The 15,306-nt window shown below is 34.0% G+C and overlaps 2 protein-coding genes across 2 annotated transcripts in view; both read right to left on the reverse strand.

Annotated features, from left to right (window-relative positions):
• Positions 1-15,306, reverse strand: part of Atp7a (ATPase copper transporting alpha) — a 129,705-nt gene that overhangs the window by 82,564 nt on the left and 31,835 nt on the right. The gene's annotated exons all lie outside the window — the stretch shown is intronic.
• On the reverse strand, positions 14,321-14,683 carry LOC107159251 (developmental pluripotency-associated protein 3). Its single transcript, XM_015505843.1, has one exon. It carries the CDS (start codon positions 14,681-14,683, stop codon positions 14,321-14,323), a length of 363 nt encoding a protein of 120 aa, XP_015361329.1.

Consider the following 15,306-nt stretch of genomic DNA (forward strand, 5'->3'; position numbering starts at 1 on the left):
TAATTTGGAATGAGTTCAAAGAGATCAGGATAAGAAGATATAGCTGGTCATTACAGAGTGTTCTAGACTCACTGAGTGCTTATTTTTTAGAGTGGATATAAAAAATGAAATGGTGTGAATTTCCTGTATACTAGTTCTTCAAAAACCTAGCACTCACATTTAAACATATTTCTCTAATTTTCTCCTAAAAGTAATAAGAATATACTAAAGGGGTAAATACAATATTGTGCTTTAGTACTATAATTTCATAGCCAAGTAATAATAAAGTAATACTAGTCACAAGTACTACAGCAAAGTAAACTGAGTAGTTATGATAATGGGAGCAATATCTAGAATCTATGAACATATTGTTCTATCATCCTGAACAACTAGTTTTTCGGTCTTTTAAAAGATAATACAAGTGGAATTGAACTCTAATAGTTACTTATCTGAATATTTGCCCTCAACCCACTCAAGCATTTTTAATAAATGCTCCCCACACAAGAATGAAATAATTGATAATATATTTCAGACCAATGAAATTAAAGGAAAACTTAAGTAGGATCCTATGCCCATTATTAACTAAGTAAATATATAAAAACGGCACCTAGTGCTAGTTATTGCTAGATGTTACTTATAAATATACAATACATACTATTACTATAACTGGTAAAATGCAGAAATTAATGTCATGAGCCCAAAACAACATATACTTGGTCAAACACAGACCCCAAAATAATCAGTTTGGCTTCTCAATAAGGAACCCCAACTGGTGCCAGAGAACCAGAAAGGCTGCAGCACAGATATGTACCTCTACTTTTTACCTACTCACTGAGATGAAAGTCATCTACTCTAAACCTTCCAAGTCTTAACTAGGGGAGTAAACCAGGTTGGAAAGACAGGGAGAAGGGAAGGTGGAAAGGGAGAGAAACACCCAAAGCAGATGTTCAATTAATATTTTTCTGTTGGGTGGATGGTCAATTAAATGGATGAATAAGGCAACCTCTGAATTCTCCTATGAGATGAGAAAACTGAAAAGAAGAAAATAATTTATTTTTTGTCTGAAGACTAGAAATGGTAAGAAACCATTAACATCTGATATATTTGCTAGGTACTATTTAATTTTCCATTGACTACAAGATGGAAACTCAAGGGAGCGAAGTCCATCTTAACTCACTGATCAATATTAGTATCACCATTTGTGAGACAACTAGGCATTATGTACCACCTATGTACCACCTATGAAGTTTTTGCTCCAAAAAATTTAAACTGAATCTAATTAAACCTTTAGAACTAATTTCTAATTCACAGGAAATGAAAAGAAATAAAGGATAAAGTTAGAATATGAGGAAACAATCAGAAAAAAAAAACAAAGGTGCAGTAAGAAAACTGAGATGGAAATGCTCTATCTCCATATGGTCCAATACAGTAGACACTAACCATGTGTTGGTACTGAGCATTCAATGTGCCTTGTTCAAAATGAGATGTGCTGGAAGTGAGAAACATAGTAGATTTCAACGAGAGAAGAAAAAAGGATGTAAAGTATTTTGTTAATAATCTTATATTGAGAGGATGGGGTTATAACTCAGTGGTAGAGCACTCGCCAACCGCTCAAGGTGCTGGGTTCAATCCTCAGCACCACATAAAAATAAATAAAATAAAGGTATTGTGTCCAACTACAACTAAAAAATGTTTTAAAAATAATAATTTTATATTGACTAGATATTGAATGATAACATCTCTATATTGGGTTACATAAAATACATTATTAAAATTAATTTCACATTTCTTCTTACTTTTTATTGTGGCTATTAGAAAATTTTAAATTGCATATATGGCTCACATTATTCTGTTGAATAGTGCCATTCTAGAATTATTATTATTTTACCTTTTATGGTTTAAGTCTATGATCCTCTGGAAATGCTTTCTGTGTGTAGTATGAGATAGTAGTAAAAGTTCATTTTTTTCCCCATATGGACACTGAACTTATGTTACCATTATTATATACTGAAATGGATTTTTCTTGCAAAATTTTGGTACTAACATGACACTGACTTCATAAAAAAAAAAAAAGAAGCATTCATTATTTTTCAGGTTTCTAGAAAAGTTTGCCCTAGATTGTTTCTGTTTCTTCAGTAAATGGAAGAATTCATGAGGAAAGCCAGGGCATTCAGTTTCCTTATAGAAAGATTGTCCTGTCCATTATAGGAAGAATGATACTAAAATCTCCACCAATTAATGTGGACCTATTCCCTCTTTCAATTCTGCCCATTTTTGTTTCACATAGTTTAAGCCTATGCTATTAGGTTCACAGACATTTAGGAACATTTTTTTTTGTTGTTGTTGTTATCTATTGAATTAACCTTTCATTGTGAAGAGTTCTCCTTCTCTCTAGTAATACTTTTTGATTAAAAGACTACCTTGATAATCGTACAGCCATACTAGTTACCTTTTTTAAATTTGTTTAAATTAGTTATACATTACAGTAGAATGCATTTTGACACACTGTACACAAATGGAGCACAAATATTTTGGATATTTCCAAAACGTAGTCATTATTTCCATAATATATTTTTTGATCCTCCTACCTTTAACCTTTATATTGAAAATGTGTCTCTTTTGAATAGCACAGAGTTGTTTAGTATTTCTTTACAACTTTGGTGTGAGGCTGGGGAGTGTAGTACAGTAAGTGTTTAGCATATGTAAAGCACTAGGTTCAATCCTTAGAGCCACAAAATAAATAACCTTTCTTACAGTTCTGTTCTAAACTGTAGTATGTGCTCCATTTACATTTAATGAAACTACTGATATAACTGGATTTATATATCTATCATTTTCCTATCTGTTTTCTGTTTATTCCAAGTTTTCTTTGATACTTTTCCCCTCCTATTTGGCCTTCTTGTGGACTAATCAATTTCCTTCTTCATCCTCTCTTAGCTGTGTAAGAGTTTGCTAGTTATACATTTTAAAACAATATTCTTTAGTCAAAGCAATCTTAATCAAAAAGAAACATCACCAACCCCGATCGTAAGATATAAAATAGGGCTATAATAACCACAATAGCATGTTACTGGAATAAAAACCAACACATAGACTACTGAACAAATAGAGATCCTGGAAATAAATTCCATCGAATCTCAACAAAGGCACCAAAAACAATGAGGAAAGACAGCTTCTTCCATAAACAGTGCTGGGAAAAACTGGATGCCTATGTGAAGAAGAATGAAACGAGTTGCAAAAATCAATTCAAAATGGATCAAATAAATAAATAAATAAATAAAATTAAAAAAAAAAAAAAGGATCAAAGACCTAAACCTAAGATATGAAACTATTAGAAGAAAACACTAGGGAAACACTTCAAGACATTAGTATAGGCAATGTTTTTTTGTTGTTGTTGTTGTTGTTATTGTTTTTTGTTTTTATTTTGGTACCAGGGATTGAACTCGGGGCACTTGACCACTGAGTCACATCCCCAGTTCTATTTTGTATTTTATTTAGAGACAGGATCTCACTGAGTTGCTTAGAGCCCCACTTTTGCTGAGGCTGGCTTTGAACTCGCAATCCTCCTGACTCAGCCTCCCAAGCCACTGGGATTATAGGCGAGAGCCATCGTGCCCGGTGCCAATGATTTTTTGGATAAGACTCCAAGAGCATAAGAAAACATAGACAAATGAGATTATATCAAACTAAGAAGTTTCTGCACAACAAAGGAAAACAATCAACAGAGTGAAGAAGCAACCTATGTTACAGAAGATAATATATAAAAACTCTTCATCTGACAAGGAGTTAATATCCAGACTATATTAGGAACTTAAAAACTCAAAAATTCAACAACAACAACAAAAAAAAAACAATTAAAAAAAAAAAAAAAGGGCTGGGGATATGGATCAGTGGTTGAGTCCCCCTGAGTTCAATCCCAGTACTCCTCCAATAAAACACCAAGGAGATATCACTTCATACCTATGAGGATGACTATAATTAATTAAAAAATAAACCAATAAAATAAACCAACATACTTGTTGACAAGTATGCGGAGAGATTGGAATCCTTGTGCCCTGTTAGTGGTAATGTTAAACAGAATCACAGTATTACCCAGTTGGTCTACTTCTAACTATACCTAAAAGAATTGAAAGCAAAAAATAATAAGAAGAGAATTGAAGCAAGGAATGAAACAGACACTTATATATTCAAGTATCAAGTATTCTTTTTAATATCTCTCTCTCTCGCTCTCTTTTTTTTTTCAGTATGTGGGATTGAACATAGGCCTTGTGCATGCTAGGCCTGCACTCTATGACTAAGCCACATCCCTAGCCCACGTTTTAATCTTTAACAGTATGATTAATAAAAAACATCTAATTCTTCATGTGCTTTTTATATTATTAATGAAGTTGACAATCTTTTTCTGCCCATACTTTTTTTTTTTCAGCACTGGCAATTAAACCCAGGATTGTGCATGGCAGGCAAACACTCTTTTATCACTGAGTTACCTCCCCAGTCCTGAAATGCAAAACTCTAATGGAAAAATGTTTTTTAAATGTACATATAAAATGAATGCAGGAGTTGCAACTAACCATTACATATCTTGAGGCTAAATGACTATAACTATTTTACTATACCTGTCAACGTAAGTCACACCTTTTGATAGACAGTAAGTCAGAATTAAATCTATATTTGTACTTTAAAAAAAGTAAAATTTGCAGCCTTATAAATATAAAAATATAAACTCAACATATTAGTAAGTCACCAAATAAAATCCCTCATTTAAAGGCAGTATGGCACTGAAACCACTGAAGGGAAGAAAAATCTGCTCAGTTTTTGGAGTTTTCATTGAGGATAACATCCTAGTAACTTACAACTTATCATTTCAGTGTTAACCTACTGAGATAAATTTGACAAATTACGTTTCTGCTACTATTTAGCTCTGTGATTTTATTGTGTAATTCTGGTCAATTTAGTACATTTGCCTACAGGGACTATGGCCTATAAACACAAAATTAAGAGCTGTCATGGCAAATTCATGCTAAATAGAAGTGAGCTGAAACAGTTATCTAAAATACAGGTTATAAAAGACTTATAAAGTGAAAAACAAAACAGCCTACTTTCAGGAATGACATAATTGTCCAAAAAGCTAAATCATTCTCAATGGCAAAGTTGGGGTGAAGCCTGTTCAGCTAGAAAACAAGTGAGAGATCATACTAGGAAATAGCCACTTGGCCCATCATCTCAACATACTGAAAATGAACCTGAAAATATTTTCAATTTGTACATTGTTTGTTTATTCCAAGCATATGCAAGAAAAGAGGAATAAACGATTACACGCTTGCTCTAATGAGTACATTTTTTCTTGCTGAAACCTTATAGTATACACAGTAATTTACAAACATTTTTTGACATAATTTAGTTCCTAAATGAAAAGATGCTCAACTAAATCAGTTAAAAATACAAATGAGGGAGATTAAAAAAATACAAACTAAATAAGGACATCATGTTTTTTGCTTATCATGTTGGCAAAAATGTGAAAGGTTGATGTGTCTAGCTATATTAATATGGTCAAAGGTATAGAAAAACATTTATCAGCTGGGTGTGGCAGTACACACCCATAATCCCAGTTACTAAAGAGGCTGAGGCAGGAGGATCACAAGTACAAGGCTAGCCTTGGCAACTTAGCATGACTCTATCTCAAAATAAAAAATAAATAAGGCTGTGGGTAGAGCTCAGTAGTAGAATGCTCCTGGGTTCAATCCTCAGCACTGAAAAAAAAATACTTACATAGATGTATATAAGTCTATAAGTGAATACATATTTAAAATAGATATGGGGCTGGGATGTGGCTCAAGCGGTAGCGCGCTCGCCTGGCATGCGTGCGGCCCGGGTTCGATCCTCAGCACCACATACAAACAAAGATGTTGTGTCCGCCAAATACTAAAAAGAAAAATAAATATTAAAAAAAAAATTCTCTCTCTCTCTACCTCTATCTCTCTCACTCTCTCTTTAAAAATAAATAAATAAATAAATAAATAAAATAGATAAAACTTGCAGATGCTCTAAATATTTATCAAAAAGGAAATAAATTGTGATGCATTCATACTATAGAACACTACACAGCTGCTAAGGACAATGAGCTAAATCTGTTCATGACATGAAAGCACATGTGTAAACAGAAAAGAGTCTAGAATAAAACTATTAACAGTGATTACCTTCTGACAAGTGACTTTCTCTTTTTACTTTATATACTTCTCTATTGCTACAGTTCCATTAAAGTAAGCATGTCTTACTTTAGTATTCAGAAAAAAATTATAAAGTAAAAGGTAAAATTGGCCATTTTCTTTTCTTGAATTGGATGCATTTTTTTTTAGACATTTGCCAATAGATTTTTTTCCAAATACAAGAAAGAGTAAACAGGTCACATACAGTTCCTGATTTAAAAAAAAAAAAAAAAAAAAAAAAAACAGGAACCAGGAAAGAGCAAAGTTTAAAAGTGACAAAGAAAGAGGATATTGTAGAAAATAAAGGAAGTAAAGAAAAAGAAGAATAAGAGAGGACCAATAGAGAATGTACCAGAAATGTACCATTATTTTACCCAGCACTAAAATAATGAACAAAATGTCATTGTTTAATCTTTAAATTTGTAAGTTTCTAATTTCATTTTAAATTTGTAAGAGAAGAAGGAAAAACTGAGAAATAGATTTGTTCAATTACAGGAGAATTTTAAATAAGCAGCAGCAACAACAAATCTTACCTATACTGAGTTTTAAAAGAAAACTAAGAAAATCCAACTGTGATTTAGAAATAATAATCTCAGAGAAAAAGGAACAAACCAGTTCTCAAACTTTCTGGTTGAGGATCTTCAGAATGATAAAACACACACACACACACACACACACACACACACACACCCTAATCTGATTTTGGTGATGAATTTGAGACAAAAGAATTTATAATATTTCCATAACCAAACTGAGTTGTCTTCTCTAAAACTAGTAATATATAAAATCTATCAAAGTAGGAATAAGACATAGATAAATTATATTAAAACCCTGCATATGAGTAATTACTGAGGTTTATATGTTAAATGAAGATTCTGACATTAGAATATGCTGGAGATAAGAGAATATTTTTTTTTACTCAAATTCAGCAACAACAAAAATATCAATAAATCTTTCTTGGGCAAATAACTTCAGAGGTCATACTGCCTTGATAAGTAAGATATTATGATTATTCCAACCTGCCTAAAAATGATAAAACAGATCACCTTTATGACCATTTTTTCTACTAAGAAGACTAAAATAACTGGATCCGTACACTCTGTCATTTCCTTCTGAGTCCTATGGCATGACATTGTTTCCAGAAAACAATTTTTAATTTTTTTTTTTAGTTGTAGATGGACACAGTACTTTTATTTATTTATTTTTATGTGGTGCTGAGGATCGAACCCAGTGCCTCACATGTGCTATGCAAGCACTCTACCACTGAACTACAACCTCAGTTCCAGAAAACAAATTTTGTTCCTACAATATCCTTAATTCTTAAGCAAAGAAATACAGTGATTTTATTCATAAATTCTTATAACCTTTAAAGTATTCAATACAAAGATACTTTATACTTAGACTATATAGCACGTAACATCATTTCGCAGAGCCAGTTAACAAAGCTTTTAAGGTGACTGGAAAAAAAGTGAAACAAATTCATTTCTAAATTATATTCTAAAGATACAAATGAGTTGGGTGTGATGGTCCCATCTGTAATCCCAGCGACTCAGGATGCTATGGCAGGAGAATCAAAACTTTGAGGCCAGCCTCAGCAACTTAGTAAGACCCCATTTCAAAATAAGAAAAAAGCTGGGTGTTTAGCTCAATTGTAGAGTACCCCTGGGTTCAATACCATGCACCATACACACACACACACACACACACACACACACACACACACACGAGATACAAATGAAAACTTCATTATTTCCAGTGCATTTGGGGGAGGATGATGGGGAATGAACTTAGAGGTGCTTTACCACTGAGCTACAACCCATTTTATTTTTTAAGACAGGGTCTCACTAAGTTGCTTAGGGCCTTGCTAAATTGCTGAGGCTGGCCTCAAACTTGTGATACTCCACAGATGGAACCATATTACATGTAAAATTTTGCTCTATGTATTCTTAGCATATCTTATACATCATGTATCAAGACATAAACTTCCACCAAACAAAACAAAACTATGCTGGGAATGTAGCTCAGTGCTAGCGCATTTGCCTAGTATGCCTGAGGTCCTGGGTTCAGTGCCCAGCATTGTAAAACAAAACATCTATTCCAAGAGAAGATATAGAGCTACCATTTTATAAAATTATTATGATATTCTCCATTGTGTGGACATGCCATATGTTATTTCATTAGTTCCTTTTGGATTAATATTTAGGTTGCATTAATTTGGTTTCTACTGAGGATTTTACTCAGGGGCACTTAGCCACTGAGCTATGCCCCCAACTATTTTTATTTATTTATTTTTATTTTGGGAGAGAGTCTTGCTAAATTGTTGAGGTTGGCCTTGAACTTGTGATGCTCCTAACTCAGCCTCATGAGTAGTCGATTTCAGTTTTGTGCTATTGGAAATACTGCTTCCATGAATATTTTACATAAAATTCCTAGAAGTGGGATTGTTAGATCAAAGGGCATGGAATGTACAAACTAAACTTTTTTTTTCTTTTTTTTTTTTTTTTTTTGGTACCAGGGATCAAACCCAGGGGTGCTTAACCACTGCGCCACATCCCCAGTCCTTTTTTATATTTTATTTAGAGACAGGGTCTCGCTGAGTTGCTAAGTGCCTCACTAATCTTCTGAGGCTGGCTTTGAACTTGAGATCCTCCTGCCTCAGCCTCCAGAGTTGCTAGGATTACAGGTGTGGGCCACTGCCCCAGGCTACTCCCTAAACTTGGATAAACAGTGCCCAATTGCCCTCCAGAAATGTATCAATTAATACTCTTAGTAACAGCTTATAAAAGTAGCTGGGCGCAGTGGCACACACCTGAAATCCCAGTGGCTTGGGAGGCTGAGGCAGGAGAATGGAGAGTTCAAAGCCAGCCTCGGCAATGGTGAGGCACTAAGCAACTCAGTGAAACCCTGTCTCTATATAAAATACAAAATAGTGCTAGGGATGTGGCTCAGTGGTTGACTGTCCCTGGGTTCATTCAATCCTCAGTACCCGCCCCCCCAAAAAATCATTTTTCTTTCTTTAAGACTTTTTAAGAAGAAATGATGTGAATGCTTCTCAAATTATTCCATGAAATAGAAAGGGATGGAACACCTCCAAATTCATTAAAAGAAGACAGTATCACACTCATTCCAAAACCAGATAAGGACACATGAAGAAAACTACAGATCAATAGCGCTGATAAATTTAGATACAAAAATCCTTAATAAAATATTAGCAAATCACATTCAACAACATATTAAGAAGATTGTACACCACAACCAAGTTGATTTCATTGCAGGGGTGCAAGAATGGTTAAACATGCAAATCAATAAATGTATTTCATCACATAAATAGAATTAAGGACAAAGATCACTTAGACATCTTGATAGATGCAGAGAAGCTTTCGACAAAATTCAGTACTCATTCATGATAAAAACACTGAAGAAACTAGGGATAGAAGGAACCTACTTTGACATCATAAAAATGAATGGTTTATGAAAACCCAAAGCCAACATCATACTGAATGGGGAAAAACTGAAAGCATTTTCTTTAAAATTTAGAACAAGACAATGATGTCCACTCTCACCACTTGTACCTAATATAATCCCATTCATAATATCCTTAAAAATATTTAGAAATAAATCTAACCAAGGATCATCAAAATACCAATGACATTCTTCACAGAACTAGAAAACAGCAGTCTAAAAATTCATATGAATAAGCATCCTGGAAACTATAATGAATCGTCATATATATCTAATTGCAGCTTAGTGATTTAAAAAATAGAGATTAAAGAGGATGGCTACTCAAATAGAGTTTTTAAAATTGTTGCAAGACACCAATCTCCAGAGTCAAAAATCCAAAGGAAGCACAGTGGACTTGTATTATATCCATGTTGTTCTCTGCTAAAAGTTAATAATGTTCACTATTCAGTTCTATGTGTCAGGCATTGTAACAGCATTACAGAATTTTATATATGGGGTGACTTCACAGTGACAGATTGGTATGCAAAAAAAAAAAGGCCCTTATCTTTGTAAAACTCAGTACAATAAAATTCTGCTTCCTAAGCCCTAAAAAAAAAAAAATAAAAAAAAATAAAAATTCATATGAAAGATAAAAGCCCCAGAATAGTCAAAAAAAAATTTAAGCCAAAAAAGCAAAGCTGGAGACATCATATCTGACTTGAAATTATATTACAGAATTATAGTAACAAAAACTGCATGATACTGGCATAAAAACAGACACATAGATCACTGGCACAGAACAGAAGACAGACAAACCCACACATCTACAGACATCTGATCCTTGACAAAGGTCCCAAAAACACATTGGAAAAAAGACAGCCTTTTAACAAATGTTGCTGGGAAAACTAGTTATCCATACATAGAAGAATGAGACTAGATCTTTATCCATCACCCTGCATAAAAAAAATCAACTCAAAATAGATCAAAGACCTTGTAATTAGACTAGAAACTATGCAACTTCTAGTAGAAAATGTACGGTCAACACTCCAACATAGAGGCGCAGGCAAGGACTTTCTCAATAGAATCCTTAAAGTTCAAGAAATAATGGCAAGAACTAATAAATTGGTGACATCAAATTTAAAAGTTTCTGCACGGCAAAGGAAACAATTAAGAATATGAAAAGAGAACCTACAGAATAAGAGAAAATCTTTGCTAGCAACTCTTGTGACAGAGGATTAATATCCAAAATATTTAAAGGACTCAAAAAACTTAATACCAAAAAAAAAAACACCCAATTAATAAATGGGCAAATGAACTAAATAGACATTTCTCAAAAGAAAAACATATACATAAATGACCAACAAATATATGAAAAAAAAGTTCAACATTGTTAGCAATAAGGGAAATACAAATCAAAACTACACTGAGATTTCGTCTCACTCCAGCTAGAATAACAAGCATCAAGAATACAAACACTCTCCCCTTTTTTAAATGGAGTGTGCTGGTTGTGTCTATGATTCTGTTGAGATGACTGAAGAACCTGGAAACGCTGTTGCTGCTGCTGATGCAGAACATACTACTATTATTGGTCTTTTTATATAAATATATACATAAATACACACACACACATATAGATAATTTGAATTTTTGGAAACTTTAGCTGTGCTGTCAACTTTGGAAAAAGTATCCCAGTTTACCGTGTTGAGTTGGCATTGTACAGAAATTAACAGCCATATTGGTCTAGAAACGTTAAACTTAATTTTTTTTTTCCATTTGTACAGGGGTAACGCACTGTATTGAATATGTAAGGTCTTATCTATGTGGGTTTGATTACAGAAACTAAGTATTCTCTAAATAATGAAAAAAAAAGAATTCAAACACTGGGCTGGCATTGTGGCTCAACGGTAGAGAGCTCGCCTAGCACATACAAGGTGCTGGGTTCGATTGTCAGCACCACATAAAAATAAATAAATAAAATAAAGGTATTGTGTCCAACTACAACTGAAAAAAATTAATAAACAAAAGAATACAAACACGTGGGACTGGAGTTGTAGCTCAGTGGTACAGCACTTGCCTCGCATGTATAAGGTCCTGGGTTCAATCCTGAGTACCACATAAATAAATAAATAAATAGATAGATAGGTAGGTAGGTAGGTGGATAGATAAATAAATAAATAAATGTATTATGTCCATCTACAACTAAAAATATTTTTTTAAAAAAAGAATACAAACACAACTGTGATCCCAGTAATTTTGGAGGCTGAGGCAGGAGAATCACCAGTTCGTGGCCAACTTATGGAGGACCTAAGCAACTTAATGAAACCTTATCTCAGAAAAATAAAAATACAAAGGGCTGAGGATATGGCTCACAGGTAAAACATCTCTGGGTTCAATCCTCAGTATAAAAAAAAAGAACACAAAAAATAACAAATGCTGGAGAGGATGTAGATAAAAAGGAACACTTTAACAATTTTGGTAAACTGTAAATTAGTACATTCACTATGGAAATCAATATGAGTGTTCTTCAAAAGAGTGGGAATGGGATCATACTATGACCTAGCTACACCACTCCTCAGTATTTACCCTAAAAATCTAAAGTTGGGCTGCTGGAGTAGTGGCTCCATGGTAGAGCATTTGCCTGGCATATGTAAGGCACTGGGTTTGATTCTCAGCACCACATATAAATAAATAAAATAAACATCCATTGACAACTAAAAAACATAACAGCCACACTATGGAAACAGCCTAATCTGTCAATAGATGGATAAAGAAAATGAATATATACACAAGGAGTTTTAATTCAACTATAAAGAAGAATGGAAATTATGTCATTTACAGGAAAATGGTTGGAACCTGAGTATGTTAAGTGAAATAAGCCAAACTCAGAAAGTCAAGGGTCATATGTTTGCTCTCATATGTGGAAGCCAAAGGGGAAAAAGGAGAAGAAAGATGGTAGATGATCTCATGAAAAACAAAGAGAGGGCTGGGGATATAGTTGGTAGAGTGCTTGCCTTGCATGCACAAGGCCCTGGGTTCAATCCCCAGCACCNTTTTTTTTTTTTTTGCAGTACCGGGGATTTAACTCAGAGCTTCATGCATGCTAGGCAAATGTCCCACCCTCAAGCTACACCCCCAGCCCTTTTTATTTTGAGACAAGGTCATGCTAAGCTGCACAGGCTGGCCTTAAACTTGCAATTCTTCTGCCTCAGGCATGTGCCACCACATAATCTTACATGCATATGTATATTTGCATAGGAAAGTTTGGAAGACTAAATAGTTATATTGATATTAGTAGCACTATTATAATATTTTGCTGTATTTTGTTTTCTCCAATAAACGTACATTACTTAATGAAATAAATAAAAGAGGTGATGTGAAAATTTCTACTAACCTATCTAACATATTCTTTCTCCCCCTTGGATAAAAAACTGATTCAGATCTAGTTGGAAAATCCACAAAGGAACCCCTACATCGTTAGTATTCAGGTTTAATAAAATAAATTAAGACGGTAATAACTCATGTGGTGTCCAACTCATAAAAACTCACAATCCACATATATTCCTCAAAGAAGTTCAAATACCAGGTTGGTTAATCCAGTTCTGTAAGAATCCTGGGTCATGCCTAGTTCTAGCAGGCTGTTTTATAAGGATCATATGACACCTAATGTTTATAAGGCAATTTAAATTTTTAAGGAAAATAAAGGTACTAAAACTGAGTCTTCTTGAAAATTTATGTGAAAATTTTGTTCTCTATATCATTTAAATTTTTAGGATACTTATAAAAGGAAAGCAATTACCTCCCATCCTGAGCTACCCAGACTATAAGATACATCTTTTCCTATTAACAGTCCAAGGAGTGTAAGTATTACACTCAGAAAATTTATCATTAACTTATATAAATTGTCTACTGAAAGTTCAAGCAGTAGTAAGTTTTATCTGGTATATTCATCAAATTTCAGTGAAATGAGAAGTTAAATATGTAAGTATATATACACCACACACATATATGAGTCCCCATTTTTAAACTGAATAACACATTTAGATGACTGTCTATATGACATAATGGTTAACAAAGTCCTATTTGATTTCTTTAATTGAACTTTCCTTTTTTTTCTCTATATACACATTTATTTGCTACTGAAAATTAAAACAGCACATCAAAATTTCTTTTTATTGCAACTCAAATTTTTGAAAACCAGAAAATCTAATTATCTACTCTAATTATTACACTCTAATCAAACTATCCAATATTCTCTTTACATCTCTTCCAGTTCCTGAGTTTTATTTCAGATTTCAGGCTTTTAAAATCTCCGGGAAGACTTGAGACCTATTGGTACTTCTTTGAGTCAAACAGAAAAGAAAAACTAAAGTATATTGAAATCATTTATGCACATTTTAACTGCTCAGATTCCTTATAAATTACTGGCATTAAGGCATGAAGGGATCCCTAACACCAAAAAAAAAAAAAAGGATGCAAAAGAATAAAGACATCGCAGAACTCATACATAAGCTATTCAAAATCATTGGTATGCAGTCTAAGCATAGAAAAGTGTGCCTAAAATTACCATCATGGAGAACAAGTACAATTTACGCCTATATTGACTCTGTGTCCTAACCATACCCTATTCTAGCATTCTCAGAAGGATCCCATCCATGATATACGTAAAAACTGCAGGTACATTTGAATGGTACACTTCATGATTCACTCTGAACTTCCTTAAGATTGTTGTCTCTTTCTTGTTTTTGAAGACTTAGGAGATATCTCCATCTTTCCACGCGGTCTTTCCGTGCAGATAACAATGTCCGGACTCCTCGCTGCCTGTTGGGAAAGCCCTTTCTGACCTCCCGTAAGACCCTCTCACTCCTGTCCAGTGGTTGGGGTGGACCTTCTGGCAGAGAGGATGGGCATTTAGCACAAGGATTCAGAGTCAAGTCATGAAGTTTCTTTACTAGCATTTCTGAACTGACTGGATGAGAGTCCACTGAATTTTCTTCATTTTCAGACATCAGAAAAGACTCCTGGGTCGAGGTTGGGTTAAATTTTTGCAATGGGTCCATTGGGAGGTGAGCAAACCCTCAAAAAAGTTGCTCCCACTGTTGCTTGGGAGGAAAAAAAACTGTAGCCCTGAGACTAAAACCTCAAACTTCACCAGCTGGTGAGACGAGGAGAGCCCGAACTTTCCTTTTTTTAAAGTGTTGGGGATCAAAACTCAAGGCCCTGTATATACATATGCTAGGCAAGCACACTGCCACTGAGCCATACCCCTAGTCCATTGAATTACACTTTAAATGCTACCAAGAGTTCCCTTAAACAAACCACTTTAATCTACAAAAGGGTTAAGTATTTAATGAAATAAATAAAAGAGGTGATGTGAAAATTTCTACTAACCTATCTAACATATTCTTTCTCCCCCTTGGATAGAACTCTGGAACAGGCTATATTGGTTCCAATCCTGGCTTTGCCACTTGGTCTCTTTAAGTTTTAACTTTCCCTGGCTAAAAAATAAGAATAGGTATAGCATTGCTATAAGTGAAATAGTCTATGCAAATTGCTTAGTATAGTTTCCTCAAACACAGTCAACTATCAATGCATAAGAACTGTTTCCTGTTTTTTATTAGAAATATTACAATGTGTTGGTAGCATTAAGAGTCAAATCATGACTGCAGTGCCCAGCATTAAG

The sequence above is a fragment of the Marmota marmota genome, unplaced genomic scaffold (assembly GCF_001458135.2).
Source record: "Marmota marmota marmota unplaced genomic scaffold, marMar, whole genome shotgun sequence".
NCBI classification, from domain to species: Eukaryota; Metazoa; Chordata; class Mammalia; order Rodentia; family Sciuridae; genus Marmota; species Marmota marmota.